This window comes from Pyxicephalus adspersus, chromosome 3 (assembly GCF_032062135.1).
Source record: "Pyxicephalus adspersus chromosome 3, UCB_Pads_2.0, whole genome shotgun sequence".
NCBI lineage: Eukaryota > Metazoa > Chordata > Amphibia > Anura > Pyxicephalidae > Pyxicephalus > Pyxicephalus adspersus.
Window position 1 is genome coordinate 128,097,012 of NC_092860.1, and position 25,298 is coordinate 128,122,309.

At 34.9% G+C, this 25,298-nt stretch overlaps 1 protein-coding gene across 1 annotated transcript in view; it reads left to right on the forward strand.

Annotated features, from left to right (window-relative positions):
* Nucleotides 1-25,298, forward strand: part of ARAP2 (ArfGAP with RhoGAP domain, ankyrin repeat and PH domain 2) — a 148,742-nt gene that overhangs the window by 62,058 nt on the left and 61,386 nt on the right. The window contains exons 9-15 of the mRNA XM_072406872.1: nucleotides 3,435-3,520; nucleotides 8,112-8,294; nucleotides 9,954-10,128; nucleotides 10,900-11,022; nucleotides 12,379-12,523; nucleotides 21,557-21,659; nucleotides 22,389-22,587. Of these exons, the coding sequence (XP_072262973.1) occupies nucleotides 3,435-3,520; nucleotides 8,112-8,294; nucleotides 9,954-10,128; nucleotides 10,900-11,022; nucleotides 12,379-12,523; nucleotides 21,557-21,659; nucleotides 22,389-22,587 (1,014 nt within the window). The remainder of the gene's footprint in view (nucleotides 1-3,434; nucleotides 3,521-8,111; nucleotides 8,295-9,953; nucleotides 10,129-10,899; nucleotides 11,023-12,378; nucleotides 12,524-21,556; nucleotides 21,660-22,388; nucleotides 22,588-25,298) is intronic.

Consider the following 25,298-nt stretch of genomic DNA (forward strand, 5'->3'; position numbering starts at 1 on the left):
TAAATATTTACCAAGTTTTTTTCCCCTCAGAATGGCATTAGAAAATGAATCTTGGTTCATATGCAGGTCGCACCACTAGAAGGTTGTGTGTAACAAACTTGCCATTGGAGACATTACTGGTGTTTGTTACACACTTTACATGAGGACATAGTGCCATTTACTGGTGGCAAACAATAATGCACTGCAGATAATTTAGGAGCAAATGACTCATACATAAAGTACAAAATACTTTAAATAAAGGGAGGGGGGGGGGGGGATATACAGATTAAGCCCATGTGAATCTAACTTTTTCCCCTTTTAAATAACATATCATAGATGTATTTACTTACTGTATGTTCATTTTACCTGATTACAGTTTTGAATGTTAGCAGTGAGAGCTAGATTTTAAGCCCTAGGTTTATATGAGAATCAAAGCATTTTCGTGTATTTTCAGGTAAGAACAAGTACTTCAGTTTATATTTGGGTAAGTGTGTATTTGAGCATATACGGCTTTTTAGGAATACATAAACCTAAATTCCCATAGCCTGGCCCTCAGTTCTATGTGCAGAATCTTTTTCAGAAGCAATTGCAATGTCTATACATGCTTCAGTTTTGAATATTATGGTTGTCGACAGTGACATGAAAATGTATGGGATGCTTGGAGTTTTCAGTCTTCTAAAAAGTTTGTAGCTTTAAAGCATAAAAATACCAGAGCAATAAAATTACGTGCTGCCTTTTGGTCCAATTATAAATATATAATATAAAATATGATTATTATATCACTCTAATCACAATAATGTACTATGAGTTGTGGATTTAAAAATTATATCAGAGATTCTCTAAAACCTGGAAGATGAGAGTGGATTTGAAGTAGATTGCAGTAGATTAGCAGCAGAAATGTAAGCAAGTCTGATATCATTCAATCCATAGAAACGGTGTATTGTCTGTCTAATATAGAATTTAGGAGTGGATATTTGGGCAGTGCAATAGGTATCTTTCTGTTCTTGCAAAGCTATAAAACATGATACGTTTGCATGTATTGCCGATATTTACTGCATACATTTATTTTACTTTGTCCAGACACTTTAGCCCATGCCTAAACAAGTACCAACAGGCAACACACAGAAAATGTAATTGTTATTGTAGATCTGTAATAGAATTCTTTTTTAGTCTTAAAAATGACGCTTCTAACACTTGTTATTGGGATCTTTGTTGGTGATCTAACCAACTTTATCTAACCTGCCACATCACCGCTGAAAAAAAGGCAGGTAGCTTGGGAGATGGGTGCATTTGATGACAGATGTCACATGCTCAATGTGGTTTTACAGCTGAGAATAAAAGGTACTGTTCCCAGCTGTCTATGCCTAATATCACAGCTGTTATATTACTGAGAAAGAGACACAGCAAGTCCCAGTGATAATATTGCAAAAAATAACATAAAGTCAAAGCTGCAATGTATAATATATCTTATATAGGAAAGGATTTGGGATATATTTTCTGGAATCATTTAGGACTATTTTATAAATAATTGTATTACACATTATTTGTATGACTTCATATTTGTAAGCATTTTAGTTGATGAAAGTTAATTTTTAAAATATTTTTTTACCTTTAATGCTATTTGGATTGTTGAATTGCTTACCTTATTTATTTATTTTTTTTTACTGGAGTTATAGCATACTATATACTTTACAGTCACTTAATTTGTGTCCATATACATAAAACCAAACTGTTAAGTGGATATTTCCTGTAGTGTTCTCTAGCCCAGCAGTCGCCAACCAGTGGTCCACTGGTAGTCCGTGGCTCTGGCCGGTGTGCACCCCAGTGGGGTCAGGAGAAGGACCCCACTGGGAAGCGCACCAACTAGAGCTGCGGACCATGTCTCCCTCACGGTTTGCAGGCTAAGGACAGTGGGCGGGTTGTGTCTCTGAACACAACATGCCCATCTTCCCATTGCAGGACTGCTATGGGATAGTGGGTGGGTTCTGGCATCATGATGTCGCTATGGGGGAAGTTTGTTCACTTTTGAGTGACACCCGGCTCCCCGCGCATGTGTGGTCCGGAAGCCCATAGACCGGAGACCACTTCTCTAGCCCCAGATTTTGTGTACTCTGTGCAGCCATAATAACCAATAATGTCTAGCACCAACCCCCCCACACACACACATACACCTAATATTTTTAAAGAAACTCATTTTAACAATATCATAAATGTAATCTTTCTTGAATTAGATCACTGGAAGTTTTTGCAAAGGCTTTTAATAAAGAGTAAACCCCCTCAAATAGTTTCACTAACTAATGTGTCCCCTACGCCAAAATAGCCTTGAAAAAGCTTCTGCCATTACGATAGACAGGTGAGGCTCAGGTTTGATCATGTGGTGGGTTTGATTCAAACCCCCGCTGTTTGATGTATTATGTGAAAACCTATAGGAAGGCTATTTTTGAGAACTTTAAAATTGAATGGATGCACATTCAAGGAACCCTAATGAGCTGCCTGTCATCCAGCTGTGGTCAGGAGGATTTTAAAGCCTAAAATTAGTGGCAGTCATTTTTGCCAGCCCTCTTACTAAGAAAAGTGAAATGTACACAAAGCAGTCATAGTGTCATGTGTGTTGGAGCAGTGAAGGATGAACTTATAAATTGCATAAGGGGAAGTTAGGTACATTAAGGAAACTGTACTTTTAACTGGTTTATACAGTGCTCAACCCAGACATTTTTTTGAGCTGAGTGGGTAGAAATGTTAGGTGCGTGGAAGCCAACTCATCAATAACCAATCAAAAACAGCCGGGTGATTGCTGAAAATTGCCGGGTGGTGCACCCAGCTAAAAGTGGCCGGGGAGAACACTGATAAACATTGTTGCTAAAGAGGCATCGTGTCTGATTTGGATGTATATTTCTGAACAATATAAATAAAGGCAGATTAATTTCTGGGGAGAGTTGTGTTTTTATTCCCAGGACTTTTTCCCAGTTATCCCTGTGTTTTGTACTCAATCTGCAGTGAATAAGGGGTAATAATGTACCCCTGTAATCATTCACCAGATTGAGGGGACGGACATCTGGTGGCACAGTCGCCATTAATGAAACTTCCAGATGTCACCATTAGCCCTCTTCAAACCCCAAATCATTTTACAGGACAAAAGTTAGGGGGGGGGGGGGGCAGAACATATTCATTAGCATTGAGACTCCCAACTGTTGAGGTAAGGCATGGAACCTGGTATAGTACAGGTAAAAGAGGTGCATGCTTCCTTCCTTGATATTGTAAAGATTTGTGTATTTTTATTGGTATTCTTGAAGTTGCATACCCCCTATGGATGTGTTGGTAGACTTTATTAGGACAGAATTTAGTAAACCCAGTTTGAATTTACCCAGGTGGATTCATCCTTCCTTAGTGATCATAAGTGAATTAATAAAAAAATGATTACATAATTCACTCAATAATTATTTTTATATTGACAGGTCAACACAGAGCATTAGGAAGCAAAGTTTCAAAAGTGCACAGTTTAAAACTGAATACATCGATCTGGACCAATGAACTTGTTGAGGTATAGAGTAAGATACTTTTAATTTATGTTTGTGTTTTGCATATTTCTTTAAAATATGAGTGTATAAATGATGTGTTTTTCACTTTCTTTTACTGTCACATTATTATTACATCCTATACAGGCTCGATATATAGCATTTTAAAATAAACCCCCTAAGTATGTTTAGGTTACAAATGGACATACACTGTACATAGATACAGCATAGATGTACAGCATACCGCACAGCTTGTATTAGATGTAGAAGGTATAAAAGTTAATTTCAGTACAAGACATTATTCAAGGGATGGAACAATACATTCTAACTCAGGGAGAAAAAGCTGCCTTGTATGCACTTAACCTATTAAATTAAGGCTTGCAATGATGTAAACCATTTCGAGCAAATCCTCATATTTTATAGGTCAGTCTTATTGGATTGTTCAAGGATCGACAGAACAGAATTTAAAACATGCACTTATTTCTGCCAATTTAATTTAATGGCAAAGGCGTCATCACTCACCATCTTTAGCTCTAATTGGATTAGATACAGATCTAGGGAGAACAGGTGTCAAAGATTCACTTATCTGGGGCATGAATTATACTTTATGTGTCACTAGTCTTCTACAGGATTTGCCATAGAATCTTGATAAATGTACTCTAGAGAGAGGAATCTAAAGGTCCATCTTGCAGTGAAGATGTTTCTGTGTATACTAGTCTGCGATAGCCTGAAAATATTATTTATTTGTTCTGAAATTCTGCATTAGGTATCCATATTTAAATTATACCTGGTAATCAAAAATATGTAATGTATAACTATGGCCAGGCTATAGACATTCAAACATTTACATATTTTTTTTACAATCACTAAATAAGCCTAAAGTTGATCATTTATTATACAATGCACCTACTGTGGGATTACAGATTACTGGGGTAGAAACCTATTCAGGGGAATGGAAAATGAGGGGAATGAATGCGTTAAGCAGCAAAAAAAAAGAGAAAGTTATTTCTGCTGTAAACATTAAGGATAGATAGTTCCATAGTGCCTGCAGCTATTGATATTAGTGGGGGCTTAATTAAAATGGAATTACAGTCTGGAGTAATATACAATAATATATTAGAAATCCTTTTTGCCTATATATAGCCATCCTACTTGCTTTTGCTCCAAAGTATCTTAATTTTGCATAAAACAAAACCACAACTCCTATTTCCCAGTACGATATTGCTGGGGCAGCCATTATAAAGAATTAAATCAAATCTTTAAAGGGAGAACTGTACAAGTAAGAAATAAAAATTTTTGTTCCCTTACTGTCACTTCATCTGTCAGGCAGAGACCTTCTAGTTTGGTTACTTAGCAATTAGATGCTTACTCTCTGTATCAAAAATCACTGCTTGAGCCGTGTACAGCACACTTCTGGATACCACAAACTCCAAAGGAAAATTAAATCAAGTCAGTTTAACTATTTCATATACTTATTTGATGATTCTGTTCCCAGAAGTTATATTAGTGTGGTAAATATTTGGAAGCAGAGGGCAATTTTTAATTTCAATTAAAATTCTGCCTAATGTGTAGTTACTGTTTGATAGGAGTACGCCAGATTTTGCACCATGGTGGTGCATTAACCCACTTTACAGCTCCTGTTAGCCTAACTCATGCTTTACCACTGGCTTACATCCCAAATGACACCCAACTGACACCCAGATCTTGGTCCACACTATTGTACAGTGAGGTGGAAGGTACATCTGCCAAATGAATGGAATACAGCAAAGGCAAATCTTCAACACTCTTATGGAGAAGATCTAAGATAGTGTCCTTACTGACAGTGGTAATTCATCAGCCCTGCCAACATAGAATAGCCCCATATCGCAGCACACCTAAAAGGGCAGACAAAGTGCAAGAAAAGATCTCCAGAGTAATAGCTGTTGGAGAAAGAGGCAGCCCATATCCAATTTTTGGCAAACTTGGTCCTGTCAACAAATAGAGGTCACTCAACCTTTAACTCTCCCACATAAAAAAGCAAAATATCAAATACAGATGGTCATTTCCATGGCATCTCTTTTGGTATAAAATTAAATGATACTCTTTTTGCACCATTCAGGAAGGAAAACATTTTCTGCTTAAACTTGGTATAATATCCAGGGATTACAGAATTGTCCACCACCCAGAGAAGCTTCACCTCCTCTGTTCTCCGTGAGGACATTAATACAAAAAAGCCTTTCTCCCCTCCATATTCATGTCTATCAAATAGTAACAAGAAGATATTGAATCAAATGAAAACTATTTGTTTCTGGAGCAAATGTCTTACCACTAAAAACTAAATATTGTTAATCTCTCCAAAAATCTCTAATAATTGTTCAGAATTCTCCCTTCGCATTACTTTTCCAAAATGTTCAGTCTATTGGGGAACTCATCAAGGGTCAACAACTTTATTAATTAATTCAATTATACTAAAAATAAATTATACTAAAATAAATGTCCAGCAGAGGGGCTATTAAATTTGTTTTCCTGGAGACTTTTCAAGTTATTCTAGAAGAATGGTCACATTATTTTTCCTCACTGCTAGAATACAACGAGCCTGATTTATTAAAGCTCTCCATGGCTGGAGAGGATACACTTCCATTAGTGAACCTGGGTGATCCAGCAAACCTGCAATGTATTTCTTAAAAGTAAGTTACTATTTTTTAGCAAATGTTTTCAATCCTAAACCAGATTGCAGGTTTGAAGGGTCACTCAGGTTCACTGATGAAATTGTATCTTCTTCAGTCTTGAAGAGCTTTAATAAATCAGGCCCATTATGTGAGATCCTTAAGGACCCCAAATGTTCACTTTGACTGATTAAAAGCCAGCTTACTTGAATAATGATATATGGACATCTCTCTGCCTTACTGATAAGAAGATGGGAACCTGGGACTCATGGATCACATTCATACCTCTCTGATGACAGGAGCTTATTTTAGATATTGTACCTAAAGCCAAATTGTACCCTTCCATTCCTACATCTCCCACCAATTTTTTTTTCTGCTGTATGCTAATCTACACCATTATACTTATGCCCCTACCCACTTTTTTCTTACATTCTTTGCCTTGCTTTACTCATTGTTATTCTGTATAAACATTTTAATTCTTTAGTTTTCATGACACTAAGCAAATGTATTGCCATAAATGCTTTATATCTGGACAGCATTTCAAAAAGTTTGTTTAAAGTTTTCTTGAAATTCCAATAGAAAAGGAACAATATGTATATATTTACATGTGCATATTTGTGCTAGAGTTCTACCTTAAGCTCTCTCTTTTACTTGAGGGCTGTCACATTTGGAATAGGGGAATGTATTTGGAATTTGGAATTTGCCATATATATATCAGTATATGAATATCTATATCTATATATATAAAATGTATGTATGCGAGAAATGTATATATAAGATGTATGTATGTATGTTCCACCATCACTAGGAAACGCATGGAGACATTTCAACCAAACTTGGTATACATATGATTGAGACTCATGTGATTGCACCAGTCATCTTTATACAGTGCCGTGCTATATGTTAGAGCTATATTTGGTGATCACTAGGAAACGCATGGAGACATTTCAACCAAACTTGCTAGACTTATGACACTGGTGATCTTTGTACAGCGCTGTGGTATATGTCAGAGGTATATAAATGTATGTGGGCGGACATTAGAGTGTCAGCTCCTCTATACAGAGACAGATGGGTCTAGTTCAGTGTTTCATTGTACAGCACTATGGTATATGTCAGAGCTATATAAATCTATATGTATAAAATTGTATGTATGTATGTATGTCCCACCATCACTCGAAAACGCATGGAGACATTCCAACCAAACTTGCCATACGTATGACTGAGACTCATGTGCACCAGTCATCTTTGTACAGTGCTGTTCTATATGTCAGAGCTATATTTGTATGTGTGTATGTCTTCACTAGGAAACACATAGAGACATTTCAACCAAACTTGGTAGACATATGAGTCAGACTTATGTGAGTCCATCGCTGATCATTGTACAGCACTGTGGTATATGCCAGAGGTATATTTGCATGTATGTATGTATGTGTGTATGTATTGCTCAGTGACAGTGCGCCTTTTGCTTATATTTTTACATACTTTTTTTAGGACTATATTACAAATTTCTGGCCTGTAATAATGCCTTCTGGAAAACGTAAGGCAATTGGCCGAGTGCAATCAAAGGCAAAAAAATGAAACAACACCATAGACAAGAAAATCACTATAGCTTTATTTGATTCCTTTTCCTATATAATATAGGATTGCAATAAATAAATACCCGGGCAATGCTGGGTTATCAGCTAGTTTATATATATATATATTACCAATGGCATTGGACTCTGATCTAAATTACACTCTCAATAAGGTCAGATAAGGTTCTATTTATTTAAATCCACTCTATTTGTTACAACATATCTAGCATGTGATAATGTAATGGACAGTACAATTTGCTCAATTGGCTAAAGTTAAATCATAAAATTCAGTCAACCTTTCTTCATTGCAAAAAAACAGAGGTGTGAAACCCTACAACAAATACAGTATAACAAATGATTTCATTATCTTTGTGTTTGTTTGTGTTTTCTTCTGCTAGCTTTTCATTGTTCTGGGAAATGAAAAAGTTAATAGCTTCTGGGAAGCAAATCTTTTGCCTGAAAACATGCTTTCTGTGACCTCCAGTCTTAATCAGAGAAGGTTGTTTGTCACGCAAAAATATAAAGAGGGAAGATTTAAAAAGATACTTTCTCCTGGCTTAACTTCTCAACAGCTAAATGAGGTGCGTAAGGGTCAAAAATAAAACTGAACATTTTGTAGTAACTTTGTTTGTACTTCATTTACTAACATTTACAAGCTTGCAACAGATTTATGTTACCCAGCTGTTTAGGTTTACTGTGTCTCCAATGGTGGTAGGAGCGGTTTATCCACAAGCGCACAGTAATAGGCTTTTTTAGGAAGTACGTGTAATGAGAAATAAAGATGTACAAAGCGTAATATTTCATATTGTGTAGCCAGATTGCACTTAGCACATCATCATAACTCCTTGCAGAGGCTTCCTGCATAAGCCCATAAGACAAATATATGTGTTTTCAGTACATGAACTGACGTAGTCCCTAAAATCTGTCTAAGACTAAACTTTTATCCAGTGACAACGGGCTGTGCGAGGATTGCCTTATTTCCTGTTGCCTGTTTGAGACAGGATTGAGGTTTCAACCATTCTCACGTCATCACGTGCCTTTAGATATACGTTAAAAAAGAAAAAAATATTCTGAAGATTAACATGTAATTTCTGAATATGCTGATTTGCAGTTTATTAATAATAAACAGCAACAGGAAGTTTTTTTCTTCTTACTAGCACAAATGTGGTGGTTTAGTTTTGTTTTCTTTTCAGGCTACAAACATTTTCAGCAAGTACAGGAAATAACTATCATCTTGCCAGAAATGCTGTGTTTCAAGAAAAAGAAAAAGTTTTTTTAGGACATATCTCTGCTTTTAGACCATCAGCTACTGGGTTTATTACTACTACTGGTGGCCTACACCCCCGTTACAGTCAGTAAAATGTATTTATAAAGCCTAGTTTCTTGAAATAAGGGCAAAGGAACTTATTTTGGGAAATCTTAGATTTAGGGATTTTTACCAACAGTGGAAGCATGTTTTTGCACTCATGGTTTAGTTTCCTCCTCTCCTCGCACTTTCTATACCCTCAGCTGTTTGGCAGAGGAGATGTTAAATTGATCAGTAACAGTGCCTAAAAGTTGCTGGCTGGAGAACAAAGACCCATTCTACTGGAAGCTAACTTCAAGTTTGTGTCCCAAGGCAGCAATAAATCTACAGGGGCAACCTGCTTAATCAGAAACTTGTTCTATAGGAAATGAGTGCTGCATTAACAACTATATTTTTTCATAAACTGCCAAAGAAATGCAAATGTCAAAAAGAACCCTGGGGCATACCATTAACACAATGGTACAAGGAGCATGGCATACTTTCTTTAGCCTAGTGAAATATATCTCATGGAAGGATTCATTGGTTGTATTTGACACGAAGTCCAACATTTTCATTCCTTTTTGTTGTATCCATGCAGTGTTTCTAGTTTTAAATATTTGATTTAAATGTTTGGTAAAAATACATAGAGATTGCAATATATTTTATATAGTGATCGATTAGATGGCTATAACAAAGAACCCTCACCTTTAGTAGCCAAGTAAATAGAGCCACTGGCAAGTCAATCATTGTTATGTTCAGAACATCTGCAATACTTGCAATGTGTATAGATTACCCTAAAAAGGTATAGCTTGTTTGTCTCAACAAAACTAAACTTTCACTTAGAGTTGGGTTACATGCAAGCTACCGTAATAAACCGTGCATCTTAGTTCCCTATTGGTCTCCTTTGTGGTGGCCAACAATCAATGTTTTCACCTCTTCTTTAAAAATTACTTAGGATTTATGTGCTGCTGTGACCAAAGCTGATGTACTGGAAACAATGGTCTTGGTTTTTAGTGGAGCTGATGTCATGTGCACAACCGGAGATCCAGTCTTCAGTACTCCATACCTACTAGCAAAGATGGCTGGACAGAGATTACAAATGGAGTTTCTACATCATAACAGATCATCAGGTAGACAAATCCTTCAAAGTTACTTTATTAGCTGAAAAATACATGTAAAGTACCAATTTGTTTTTCTTTTTTGCTCGCTCTTAGATATATTTGCTAGTCTGCTATCTCTCTGGTCATAAATGGAGTTAATTGGGTTTTGTATGTGTTTTTTTTAACCAATAATTTGACTCCATTATTTTCTCTAGCAATGATTCCATACAAAGTGCACTGATCAACATACCTGTGTGTGGGGTAGATTGGCCAATATCTTATGGAACACAAGTCACATATCATAAACCTGTGATAAAGGAAAAATGGCAACTGCATACAATATTGCTGCAGTATTATATCGTATGATTAGTGTTGGTCTGCCTCAAAAGGAAATAGTCCCAGTACAGAACAATAAAACTGTGTTTTAAGCTACGTACACACTTCCTATGTTTCTCACCCAATAATCGTCCCAGAGCCAATATCGACCAAGAATCTAAAGTGTACAGCGCGCGTCCTTCATCATCCGAACGACCGTCCTGGCAGATCCATGGAGGATAAACCACGAACGATCTTAATGCAAGTGAAAGGGGGGAGCGCGCAGCGAGGTGCCGCTCCGTCGCTCTCCCCCTCCCCTCTGTATAGAGCAGAATGGTGCTGTGTGTACAGCATTCGTTCATGCATCGTGCAATAATAGTCGTTGGAAAGGATCGAGAAAGATCCTTTCCAACGACTAATATTGCACGTGGGTATGTGGCTTAACAATGTACTTTATTTAATCAATAATTTTTAAATTTATTTTAGATTACCAAACAACAAACCATATCTCAAAGAATGGAAGTGATCAGAATCAATTTCACTGTGGATTTTTATACAAAGCTTCCTCAAGTTCTTCTAAGGTATCCACAAGCAGGAAAATAAAAGAAGGTAATTTATTTTTTTCAAATTTTTTGTTTAGTCCCTAAAAGTAGGTAAAAAGTAGGTAAAATATACATATATTGTAAATGTATTGTACAGGATGGGTGGGTTCTGGATGGCAGATACATTTCCCCCTACTTTGGAGTGTGATTCCTCTAAAAAGAGGATACTTACTGTAAAAGGAGTCTGTAAAGTTTGGTTTGCTGATCTGGACTGGCCATTTTTTTAAAATTATTTCAGGGACTGTACTTTGGGATGGGAGGCAAGGATCTGGGTGGGCCTGCCTAAACCTGTATGGACCAGGCTTTTAGACTGGCCTTACCGGTCAGTATGGGGGTAAGGAGTGAACCTGTTTTTGGATGACAGGCTAATACTGAAAACCTTGGCTACCTGTGAGTACCAGGCACCCTCCCAGCATAGCGACGTTTGGTGGCAGGCCTATGTAATCACTTACCTGTGGGATTTAATGCTGAATTAAGCTGTTTAATTTTTGCTTTATGCTAAAAGGAAGCTGTTTGATTTATGCCCGAGCCATAAAAAAATAACATTTTTCATGAAGTTAGATGAAACCTTCTTCAAGCATAGTACATGAGAAGATCTGCTGATAAATTGGCATTTCACCAACCAATCCATTTTCCCATTGGTTATGGATCAGTCCCAAAAACTGCACACGTGTATAACACTCTATCCTTCTGAATGTTTATATGGATAGAAAACCATCAACACACATGTTACAACTGTGGTCCTTTTGATTGACATGATTGACACATTTGATCTATTTACTTTAAAAAATCAGGGCCACAAAATCATTCTATCTATAGATCAATTAATAAATCTATCTCTGCCCTTTCCTTCAGATTCACTTCAAATCCAATAATTTTATCAGATTGGAAATTGGAACTGAAATTATATCTGCTTATGTGTAATACCCCAAATATGGGTTCTTTTCCTATACGAGAAATAAATTGACAAGATAGTGAAAAAAAGTGAGACCACAAATGCTCATTCACATACAGGGGAATTTTTACAAATTTCAATGTTGACTTGCACAACAGCAAAGTTTCACTTAATTAGATATGCACAGTATATATTCTCATTTCCTTTGTTAATTTTAAATTTGTTCCAGTGGATCATTGTGCCTGTTCTAGGAGCACTACCTAAACAATTGGCAACCTTGAGAACGCTGTTATGCAAATCAACCTCAGGCCTTGTATCATCAAAATATAGTTTAGTTTCAATGAAATTTTTGAACATATACTACATAGTGTGATATGTAAAAATCCAATTCTGTCCAGCAACGATAACCAAATCCATTTCTGTCCAGTTACAATAACCAAACTTGTGTTTTGTATTTTTTGTTACTAGATATGACCAAGTGGTGGTGCACCATAGAGAACAGCTTACTGAGCTATTACGAACATGAAAATAGTGATGTTCCAGAAGGCTGCATTGATTTAAGTGAAGCGGTGTGTCTGGTTGTTAACCCATCAGATTTCATCTTGGGTTCCGGGTAGGTAGAAGTAAAGAGGACATAACTGTATGACTTCTTTTTATGTCATAGGATAACTTTACCAAGTTACGCACATAGCTCTTTGTTCTTGGTGTGGATAGGTGGAATAGCTTTTCATATACCTAAATATCTAAAGGCTATGCTTCTTGTTGACATTAAGTTATATGGGGTATATAAGGATAGAGTACCTGTAAAAATATGTAATAACATTTTGTATATTAAAAATGTATATATACAAAGTTTTGGATAGAACGCAGAAAGGATTAAACTTTTCAGATTTTCCATTAGAAGTTTTTTTCTCTTTTGCTCTTTACCTTTGGTGGAAGTAAACAGGAAATAAAGAAGAACAAATCCCCTGAAATTCCCTCTATTCATGTTCCAGTGATGGTTATAAAATTTTTGTTATATTTTAGTTTGTCCAAAATGTGAAAAATGTTTTGGCTATAGATATGCTTTAAGTAGATACAACATTTGTGTTTTTATGCTCATAATGTTTCAATTACCTTCATATTTAAGTTTTGTTAATCCTTATACTGCCACATCTCCCATGTTACTTGTAATATTTTACTTTGATAATGCCACAGTACCGTAAACTTCAAATTCACTTTCTGCCATGTACAGTCCAACATGTTTTTCTGTGCACAGCTGGTATAATTATATATCTTCTTGTCATACTGCTCACATTTTCTAAAGCTAGTCATTACAGTACTTTGGACAGGTATGTTAAAAAGTTTGTAAATTTTGGGTTGTCAATCTGATTCTTCTAAGTGCAGTTAATCAAAAATGTAGGAAAAAGACAGATGCTATAAAAACATAAAATCAAGTGTCAATCAAACTTTCTTTTCAGCAAATGTATCAAAATGCATTTGAAACAAACTTACTACATTCACTGTATTTACTCATACCATAAAAACGAACTAAATGAATTGTAGTAATAGAGAAATATCTCTACCAGAACAATGCAGTATGTTATGGTATATTTTTGTATGATCAGTATCTAGTTACCTGTGTCTACTTTTGCTTTTGGAATGCACCTTTGAAAAACAAATAATGTTCCAGAACTGCTGTAGATAATTAAACTTGTCACAGATAACATCCTGATTTTGGACCAAACTTTGGTTGTGGTTCTGGAGTAAACACTTACAATGACATCTATACATTGTGACATGTGTATAACACAAAACATCAACATACATCAGAATAAGGAGTGATTTCTCCCCCCTTTCCCCTGTCCGGTCTTCACATTGTTATCTGGGTATATTATACATTGATTAAAGAATAAAATAGGATAAAACCTTTACATATAATGTAATAGATGCCACAGCCCAAAAATTGTTGACAAATATCCAAATATCATTAACCTCCCTAGCAGTTCATTTCTTTTGGTTTTATATGTCTAAAAGCGGTACATTGTTTTTCATGAAAATTTATTTTACAGTATAATATATTAGTATGAGTATAATAAAGTTTGAAGCACAAAATCATGTAAAAACAGTTATTTTGTATTGAATGCAACACAAATAGATTTTGAATTTCCCACCCCGCCCCGTACACACGCACCGACGTCACCGGAAACTCCCTGGTGATTCATCGTGTGCAGAAGCAGGAAGAAGGAAGAAGAAAGAAGATGGAGATCGCAGCGCTGGACGACGTGGGACGCTGGTGAATCAGGTAAGGCTCTATTTACTAACCTTCCCATAGGTTTACATACCCCGAGTGTGACTGGGGGTTACCACTTTTAGCAATTTTTTCTACCCCAAGTCACACTCGGGGTTACCTCTAGGGAAGTTAAAAGGCATTTTTTATTACAATCAACACTCAATATAATAAAACTTATACTTGTTCTAATAAAACTTGTACTATGTTGTATGTTGATGTTTATAATTAAAAAAAACTTTTATTGATAAATTAGGATACATATGTTACAATGGTAATGCTTTATTAAAGCCCTCAAAGACTGGAGAAGATAGACTAATCAAGTGAGAACCTGAGTGACCCAGCAAACTGGAATGGATTTCTAAAAAATAAATTTATATTTAGCAAATGTTTTTAGTCCTGGGCCAGATCTATTATGGCTTGCTGGATCACCCAGGTTCACCTATCATATTCTATCTTCTTCAGTGTTTAAAATATCAGGCCCAATGTGTTTGATGTTTAACAAGTCCTAATATGGTTTTTTTTTTTTTAATAACCATCTCAAACAACCAGAACAAATTAAATGCAAAAAGTTGAATTTAATATTGCTTCTTTTGACTACAGCACATTCTATCATCATGTTACATTTTTATTCACCTGTCTATATAAAATTATTTTTTGTGACTGTGAGAACATTTTCAATGCTAATTTTTGCCTAGCCATGGATTTATATGATTGCACAATAAACATTTCCCCCTCCACCACCCAGCAATTCTGATGATAATAATATGTTCACAGCTTTGCAATGAAGAGGGCAGGGGAAATTTCACCAAAAAACATTTCTTTATTTTGCCCATCACTAGTGATGCAGTGTTTTCCTTTGCTCCTGGGGTATACCAGAGGGTTACAAACATCACATCCACTGACTGGGAGGCCATATTTGCTCCTTTCTTGGTTTTTAATGTATTCTAGTTTATAATGCTATTCTTTAAACCTTTGTCTATAGCTTCACTTTAGGGGGTAAATTTACTTTTATTGGCATGTTTTTAAATAAAATACAAACATCAGTACACAGTTCAATCAGTATACAATTACAAAATCAGTATACAATATTCATAAAACAATGTGTAAAACAAAGAAATACGTGAAACGAGAGGGAATCGGGGGACACAGGACATACAGCCATTAAAGTTTTAATTTAAAATAATTTCAAACATATATTATCAAATGTATATGACTTTCTTTACTACACCACGGTCCCGGCAGCAATTCCACAGGCTTCAGTTAACATGCACATTATAACTTAAGTGCCTTCAGATTGTAAAACTTGATTTTCAGTAAATGGCTTTCTGTTAGATCTATACAAGTTTACAATTTTTACAAGCAGACAATAGAGATGTTTATGAAAATTTTATTCAGGCAGAATCTCCAGGGAAAAATGCCGCAAATATACCAAGATTATCTGCATGGGAATGCATGATGATATAATATGTTAAAATGGCGGGTAATGCATGCAAACAAACTGCTTAGTTTATAAAGTCATTAACATAGTTCTCTAACACCATCTCCAAGTCATTATCACATCATCCTGCTTTAGCACTGACAAACCGTTTCATTTGTATGGAGTGAAAGCATGCTTTGAAACCCAGTGTAACAGATAAAGTGAATGTTGGTACGTGCAATGACACTAACAAATTCCCTAATAGCATTAATGTGTTATGCTGTTGCGACTAATGCTTCCTTTTATACCATAAACAAGTTTAAGCTTTATTAATTTGCTTGTTTCAACCCTTTTTTTAATTCAGTTACATACCCAATTACCCAATTTTATTGTATTTTTTAATAGGAGTTTTATATTGTATCAATAAATTGTGACATTAATAATGGCAATAACATTTTTATTACATTACAATAAAATGGAATATTAATAAAAGTGTAATTTTAAGACATTGCAGTAAATAGATTCACTGGATTATACTATATCAGATGCATCTTTCAACATCTTAAAACTATCTTCATTTAAAGCAAGGAAAAAGTTATTGGTAACTGGATTATCTTGTATCAAGGTGTAACTGCAGTACTGAAGCAGCAATATCTGATTGTCGCTCATTATTTACTTAGAGTTTAGGATTTAGAATTTTAGTGGAAGCAAAAAATAATATTCACATATTCTGAACATGATAATAAATTTAAAGGTTACATCATGTTAAATCTTCAGCTCATCAAACAACTTTTTTCATCTTTTCATGTTTAGAAAATCTATAGGTAAAAAATGTTTTTTCCTCATTGCCAATCTTTAAAAGTCTGCAGTTGTAGATTTTGTACAGAATATAATGTGTGATTAGCAAAGAATCAAACTGCCTCCTGTTTGAAAAGGATTTTTGTATTTTTGTGCATGTTTTCAAATCCTTTGTCTGCAATCTTAAGGGCTTTTTAGGCTCTTATAAGAGGGAGCTGTGACTGATGGCGGTGTTTCAGCAGAATATAGGTGTTATATTGTTCCTTAAGTTATTACTGTGGTAAAGGTTAAGTGTTTTAGGTCAGGCGGCTGTGGTAAGTTAGTGAATTTAAAGAGTTACGTCAAGGGAAACATTTCATATGCAGGTGAAAATCATATATGATAACTGCTACCACGTCAATGTATTTTTGTCCAGACAGTCATGAGATTTACATAGTTCTTTCCTACACCACAGCCTTGTCTAGCAAAGGACCTGTTCTGTTACAGTTTCATTTGAACTTACAAGTCTACACAACCATACCTGTCTCTTAAAACCCCCACTACTTCCCATCACTCCACATCTCCCCTCCTATTGTGTGAGACTCCCCCCAAATCTTAGATTGTAAGCTCTTTGGGGCAGGGTCCTCTTCTCCTCCTGTGTCACAGTCTGTATTTGTCTGTCATTTGCAACCCATAATTAATGTACAACTTACAAATATAAAAATCCTGTTCAATATTATTATTAATAATATTATTAATAATAATAATAATACCCACCTGGATGTGACTGGATGGTGGGAGAAATTAGCAACATCATACACTCATCTCTCAGTTAATAAACTTTCTAAAATCTTTTTGCCTCCTCAGTGTGCTCCTTGAAGTGCAGCTTTCTTGACCTTTTTTCTTCCCATTCTTCTGGAAGGATGATGCTAAGTTAAAGTATGGTATTTACTTTTATTTGCATTTAAAAAAAAAAATTAATTACAGGTATGCATCAATGTGTGTTTTCCTAACTGCTGGATTTTAACTTTCAGCTGACCATCTCCCACCCAGTCTTATTAGTCTTTCACAGTTATTATCACAGTTTTTTGGTTGTTAATATTGCTAGCATTTATACTGGTCCTGGAAAATACCATTGGTGGGGTTTTGAAAACACTTGCCCGATTGGAAAAATATATCAAGACATATATTCAGCTATATATAAACATTTTAATAAAAACCTCCATTGCTACATGCTTACAATTTCCAGCAGCAGAGGCACAGTGTGCCTCAATATGTCTGTGCAGTCCAATAGATACCAGAGTTAGGTTATGTACACACGTGCAATAATTGTCATTGGAAAGGATCATGAAAGACGACTGCGCGATGCATGAACAAATGCTGTACATACAGCACCGTTCTGCTCTATGGAGAATGGAGAGGGAGAACAACGGAGCAGCACCCCAGTGTGCTCCCCCCCTTTCCTTCCAATATGATCTGTCGTCATCCATCGTCCGTGGATCCGCCAGGATGGTCCTTCGGACCATGGACGACGAGCAATGTACGGCCCTTGGCCGATTATCGTATGAGAACCATTGTACGTGTGTGCCCAGCCTTAGACCAAGTAGATATAGTAATCAGAAATCAGTAGCTTGCCTGGCCTGACAGCCCCTATGCCTCCTAAATACTAAAAGTCGCTCTGGTAAACTTCTCCCTGAAATTTACCAGATCCTCAGAATAAATCATTTGTTTTGATATTGTAAGGGATATTTCTATTACCTGAAAAAGCCACAAAAAGGCCACTGTTAGTCCACTGTTATTTATTATTTATTTAGTTTTAAATTTATTACCGTGGATATGGACAGACAGTGACTGGATACAAAATATACATGTCAAATATAGAAAGAGGCCTTTTCAGGCATTTTATATTAAAGTAAATTAAAACTGTATGGGGGTCCCTCCTTAAATTGAAACCAGACCCTTCAAAAGGCTTGAGACCTATCCAATTATCCAATTATCCTATTATCCTATCCAACCTATCCAATTCTTATCTATGAAAAGTTTTCTGGAATATGGATTTCCAAAGAAGGAGGGGGGTAAAAGCACATAGCCCCCTTTCCTTTATGACATTAAAAGACACCCACTTGCTAATGCAAGGGCCATTGTTGGAGGAGATGTGGCATTCCCACAATTTAGCCTCTGTGATATGAGGGCTGTGGGTGGGGAGTAAATTGACAGGATCTCCAGACAGGTGGGTGGAGGTCATGCCATTGCATTTAGCTAATTGAAGGCTGCTCCTAGTTGGAATGGCTGGTTGCATATAAACAATGACATGTTCTGTCCAAAGGACAGGTTCTGTCCATGTGGACTGAGCTCCAGTCATTGAGCCTGATTTATTAATGGATAATTGATAATTATCCCAGGATGGAGAGGATACACTTTCATCATTGAACATGGGTGATCCAACAAATCTGAAATCGATCAGGTTTAAGATTGAAAACATTTGCCAACAAATAACAAATGATTTTAAAGAAATCCATTCCAGGTTTGCTGGATCACCTAGGTTCTCTGATGAAAGTGTATCCTCTCCAGCCTTGGAGAGCTTAAAAGCATTGGGCCCATTGCGTTCAGCCAGGGCAGCTGGGAACACCCATCTGCAGCGATTGACTGAACAGATGTAAATAATGATGATAAAGTTTATGTAACTTGTTTCCTGCCAAAGAATAATCAATGGACCTATTTAATCTAATGTTAATCATTTCTTAAGTTATTTTCAGTGGTTAAAATGTTAATAAAATGCTTGCAAAGATTTTATCCTGAACATAACCATAGTTAGAAGTTTTAAGCACCAATAAATGAAAAAATACACTGCAGTTACAGAGTACACTTGACAAGTGTGCTTCACTATTCCTTTATGTCATATTATATTTGGCCAGCTTTTTATTGAATACTCAATTTTTATCATTCTATATCACTGTTATCTAGGCAGGACCTAGATGGGACCTAGTGTGAGTCCAAGATGTTTCCATTACAACATATTCTTGGATACCTGGAAAAGAAACTCTTAATTACATTTTGAGTGATTCCTGTTTCGGTGAAATTCACTTGTCTTAGATAATACCTTAAGATTTATTTAAAATGCATATTTTTTGTATTCTTTTTCAATTATACATACCTATATAATTCCCTTGTGACGATTTAAGGGCAAGTTGTGCATATCTTGATAAGATAATAGTCTTATCATAATAAAGATAAAAGTCCATTACTTATAATAGCTGCAACAGATGCTATCTAACATCTGTAAGCTTTTCAGAAAGAAATATTTTGTAAAAGAAATGGATAAAATAAAATGCAGGGATTTAAAAAGCTCTCCAAGTCTATTATTTATACACCTGGTACAACCATTTCCATCAATTTACAGTTCCGTGGAAAATATGCTGCATCTATTCTAAATCAGAGCTTGAAAGGGCAGCAATCAGAATAATTTTCTGTTAATGGACACAATAAAATACTTCTGTTTTCAACTGAACAATAATTAGTTTTAACTAAAATGGATTGCTTTTAGCATGATCAATGGAACACAGCAGGGGTTGAGTATTTAGCTCTTGTAATTTGTCTGAGAGGCCTCTTAAAACATTACTGTTTTTTTTTTTACTTTAAACATAATTATTAGTATGGCATATGTCAACCTGCTACCGATTTACTGCAAGGTGCTTTATTGAACATAAAACATTAAAAAGTCTATCCGTTTTTTTTTTGTTTTGTTTTTCCCTTTTTTTAAATCAAAAGTACAAAAATGTTAGAGATATTTTTTTTCTGATCTGATAAAGCAATCAGGTGAATTTGAATAGAGTTTACAGCCAAGCAATCATTAGATACCAGTTGTTTGGGGTTCCAATTGGTTGTGGATAGATTGGACATGATGGTTAATAATCACGTACATCAACATTAAGATTGAAATTTGAATTGCTTTCTATCTATGGGAAAAGAATGGGAAGACCAGAGTCCTAAATAAATGTTTGTGTTGATTTCACATTAGATTTGCTTGTGTGTCCTAGGACCTATTGTTAAATCTTTTAGACTGTCCAATAATATTTTGCACACGGGATACATTTTTTTGTAAATGTTATGTATCTTTCATATTCTTTTAAATTTTAATAAATACACCCAACACTCATTTTACTGCTAGGGCTCTATTTATAAAACAGAATTCTGACATTCCCTCAAACCCTGTTGTGAATCTTCCATCTCTATGTGTTTCAATGGCAGTAATTGACTCCCACTAGGGAATGTTTAAGGAAATGTCAGACTCCCTGTTTTATAAATAGGACCCACGAAGAATAAAGCAGCATTTTTGGAAAATATCTATTAAATTATATACTCGATCATTTACAAAAGAATAAAAAACTGACTTTTTTTGCACATGATTACCAATGGAAGTTCAAACAGCTTCAGTTTCCCTAATAAAAATTCTCTATTACTCTAGTTATCCAAAAATATAAATCTTTGTATAAAATCTGACAAACACTTTTTTGCATTTAATAAACCAACCTAACAAAGCACTTTTATTGGTATTTTTTTTTAAAGATACATAAATGATATGTCAGTAAAATTATTATCATTAATAATATCATTTACAAAATCCACAATTGTAATACGTTCGCCTTTCCAGTTTAAAATCAGATCTATGTACGGCTGCCATGAAATAAATATATGCATTAATATAGAAGAAATTAGGTTCCCCTTTAGCCATAAATAAATTTGCCAGCCTTGATGCACATTTCATGCCCATCACCACATTCTCTTTAAATAGCTTCAGGAAATGAGCTGTGAATCTGTGAAATACTTGTATGAAACACATTTCTAAATAAACAGGCACTGATTAAAATAGAAAGAAAAAAATGAATCTCTCGGGTTATTTGAGAGTTTAATTTAATTATTTGTGAGTTCTTTGCAAAAACTAGGGAAAGAAATATTTGAGAAGTCATACGCAGAATGTAAGTACTAGACATTTCACTAAATACAGTTATTTTTCAAAGTTTCAGTTTATCAAACATTATTACCTATTTTTCCTCCTAACAGAAATGTGTAAGTATTCTAGTAGTGCATAAAAAGGCAAATACTATTGAAGGGAATTAAGCCTCTGGCTATGTTAGATTATACAATCTAAATAAAACTGTTTTTTTTTCTCTTTGCTCTAGGGCCATCTTTACCTTTGAGATATACTTATTGTCAGAACGTATGTTTCTTTTTGGAGCTGAAAATGCAGAGTCTCAGCAAGAATGGTCCAAGGCACTATCTAAGGTAATGCTGATAATTATCTGATAAAGCTAAGCCTCAGGCATTAGCATAAAATAAATTGGCGCTAACTGTAAGCTCTCAATGGAGCCAGCTTTAATTTCATTTTTCTTAACTTGTAAATATTTTTTAACGTTACTCTGCTAAAGGGAAATTATCTAGGGAACTTTAAAATTGTAAATGCAACATAATTTAAGATATGTAGAAAAAAATAATGATTGAGTTTTTAATTTATCAAATAAATTCATAAATTATCATAAAATGTCTCGAAATAAAAGAATGATTTAGACAAATCCATTCTACCTTATTTGTTCCTGGTATATTCTGTAATGATTGATATCTGTGTATTCTTTAATGGTTATGATTTTGAATTGTTCTCCTGTTTTAGAAGAAGTAACTTTGTTTTTAGGAAGATTCTATAAAACAATTAAATTAGTAGTTTTCTGTAGCCATGTAGTCTCTCTAGTCATTTCCTTTTAGGAAAAGGAAACCTATTTTGCTCATCATTAGTTGTATAGGAGGATAGCTTTAAGTAATATAGATGTAATTCATAAGATTTGTTAAAGCAGACCTAAATTCACTAAACTAAAGTCACCAGGAGGTTGTTCTAATTGACTAAAGTCACATGCAGAAGCTGACTACCCACCAATGAGTTTCCATTTTAAACTTTGTCATGTAACTGTTCAGCATATCAGAATGATCCTTATCCATTTTGGGCTTTTTTTTGTTTTGCAGAATTTTGTGCCTGCTGTGAATGAATCCTTAGTAGAATTAGAGTTTGATGTTATTGGATTTTTATTTTACAAAGATTCATATACATTCATGGAATGGAAAGAAGGATGGTTTGTCCTGGAAAAAAACTCTCTGCATTATAGTCACAGGCATGACATTTCTCAGAAAGAAACCATCCAATTAAAGAAACTACAGGAACTTAGTAAGCCAAAATATTACGTTATATAATCATATAATATTTAATTATTCATACTTGTATTTATTATACTTATCCAGAGTAGAAGTCCTAAACTTTTTTTCAGGATAAAGACAAGTTAGAAAATCTGTACTTTTTTCAGTTTCTTCAGTTTATGTATATATTTTTTTTCTATTTTTCTTGGGACAAGAAGTATCAATAGGTTAAGTATTGGAAGTTAGGTTAAGGGAGGTCACAAACAAAAAAAACATACATTACTCCTTTACTTTGAGATACTTTTGTTTATGACTCTGTCCTTTCCCCTTACTTCCTCTCCAAAGTGGCATAAGTCACCAGGGTAGAAGTGGGTGGAAATCTCCATATTGGGGAAAATCAAATAAAAACATGCCAGAAGTTCCCACCATTGATGACTCCATTCAAAAGTTTGGGTGGACTTCTGGTTTAAAAAACAAAATATATAACATTTCAGGCAATCAGTCATTAACATTAAACTGAATTAACCCAAAAACCTCTACAAAGACCTTACAGTCAGATAGAACCTCAAAAGCTGCTGCAACTTCTATCTCCTCTCCTGTATCAGAAAGACATTAACACTTGCAAATCAATTCTAAAGTGAACCTGTAGGCAGGTTATGGACAGACATTAAAATACATATACCAAGCAGAAATTGTTCACAACAGAAGCACTGAAGTTGTTCAAGCCATTCTTTTAACTCTTGCTCAACTCCTGCCTTGGTCTTAGCCTTGGACTCCTAATGTAAATGGAGCCAGACACAGATCTGGAGTAGTTATTTTAATTTTAAAGGTTGTAAAAACTTCATATAAATCAGATATTAACAAAAATATACAAAAGCTTGCAGGGTTAACAAGAGACATACAGGGCATGATTTAATAAAGCTCCTCAAGGCTGGAGAAGATACACTTTCGTCAGTGAAGCTGGGTGATCTAGCAAACCTGGAATGAATCTGGTCAAGGATTTCAAAACAATTTCCTAAAATCATTTGCTGTTTGCTAGCAAATGTTTTAAATCCCCGACCAGATCCATTCCAGGTTTTCTGGATCACTCAGCTTCACTGATGAAAGTGTATTCTCTGAAAGTTTTAAGTTCAGGTCCACAATTTGATAAGATAAAAAAGCAATACTGTACATCTCCAAACCCACTGGAATATTCTTTAACCATAGTTCCAGGAAGTGCTTTAAAAAATTGCAGCTTTCATCCAAAATGGACAAATCTGCTGTTTACTCTTCTTGTCTTGCGTCTCTGCTTATCAATAAAATATTTTGAACTGGTTTGAAGGATATTGGTTAAATGGATCCATGTTTTTCAGATTTGGTACAAAGTAAGGTTTTTTATCTAGGTTGCTAGGATGTTAGATTTTGCGCCCCCACCTGGAAGATTTGCTTTCACTTTTTGTCCCAGGGACCATTGTCATTGGGAGTAAAAGTAAAATAAAATAAACAAATCCAAATTGTCAGCATAACATGAATATAAATAAGGGTAAATTGTCAATAAAAACATGGTTTTTGGGTGACTGTTGTGTCAAGACAGAAAAAAAACAGAAAAGTACCCCAATTAGTTAAAGTAATAGTCTATAACTTACCCCGAGGTATAGAAAACATAAAGGTAATCTCTCACATTTACAGGTGACACAAAAAAATTCCAGAAGTTAACAATCAGATCAAATAGTATGTCTAGTTATCTGTCAATACAAGATAATCCTGATATTCTTACATACCGCTGTTTATAACAATTACTACTTTCATTCCGCAGCAGGTATAACACTTAATCTTTAATGTTGAGAGTTTTCTTATAGGGGACTTCTGTTTTAGTATTTTAAAATCACAATGTGAATAATTCAACAGTTTTTAAACTTCCAAAACTCTCTTTTAGTAGTCAAGGTGTTGAGTTATATTTCATTAGTGTATAAACTCCCATAACTCTCATTACAATAGTCAAAGTGTTATAAGGTATTTTGATGTGTTTGGCTAAATAATATTGTGTACCTCTGAACACAAATATATCTGCATTATAGTTCTACAACAAAATCAGCACTTCTGGGAGTGTTCCTGCAGCACTTTCCGACACCTACACTTTAGCCCTAGTTTTTTAGAAACATTGTGATAATTTTCATATTGACAAAGCTGTGACAGGGGCTTCAAAAGCTGCCTGGAGGCTCTTTTATAGACTCTCCTCAAAGTGTTGAATAAAATGCAAATGTAACTCATTTGCTCTGAGGCTAAACACTTTAGCATGCTGTATTATTCTTAACACAGTTTGCATGTAACAACAATAAAATGTTCTTTTAAAAGAATAAAAAATGTAACCATGTAAAACATGGTGTAGATCAGATTTTCTACTCCACATTAGTATACAGGGTGTTTTTGTTCTTTTGACAACCCCAAAATTTGTTCATATGAGTAGTACACGTAAATATCATCAGTAATATTAACAACATTCAACTAAAACTAAACAAGCAGGTGCATTAACATGAAATTGCAGGTTTAATCACAGTTGTCTCATTTTCTACTTCCTCAGGGGAAGAGGAGACTTACACTAGCTTATAACATAAAAAAATAATGAATCACATTATGTTCAGTAACCTGATATAAGAGCATAACAATGTAAATAGATCAATATATATAATTAAATAACAATTCTACTACACATACATACGCATATAAAATTTTCTAGTACAATAGACAGAGTAGTAAGTGCTT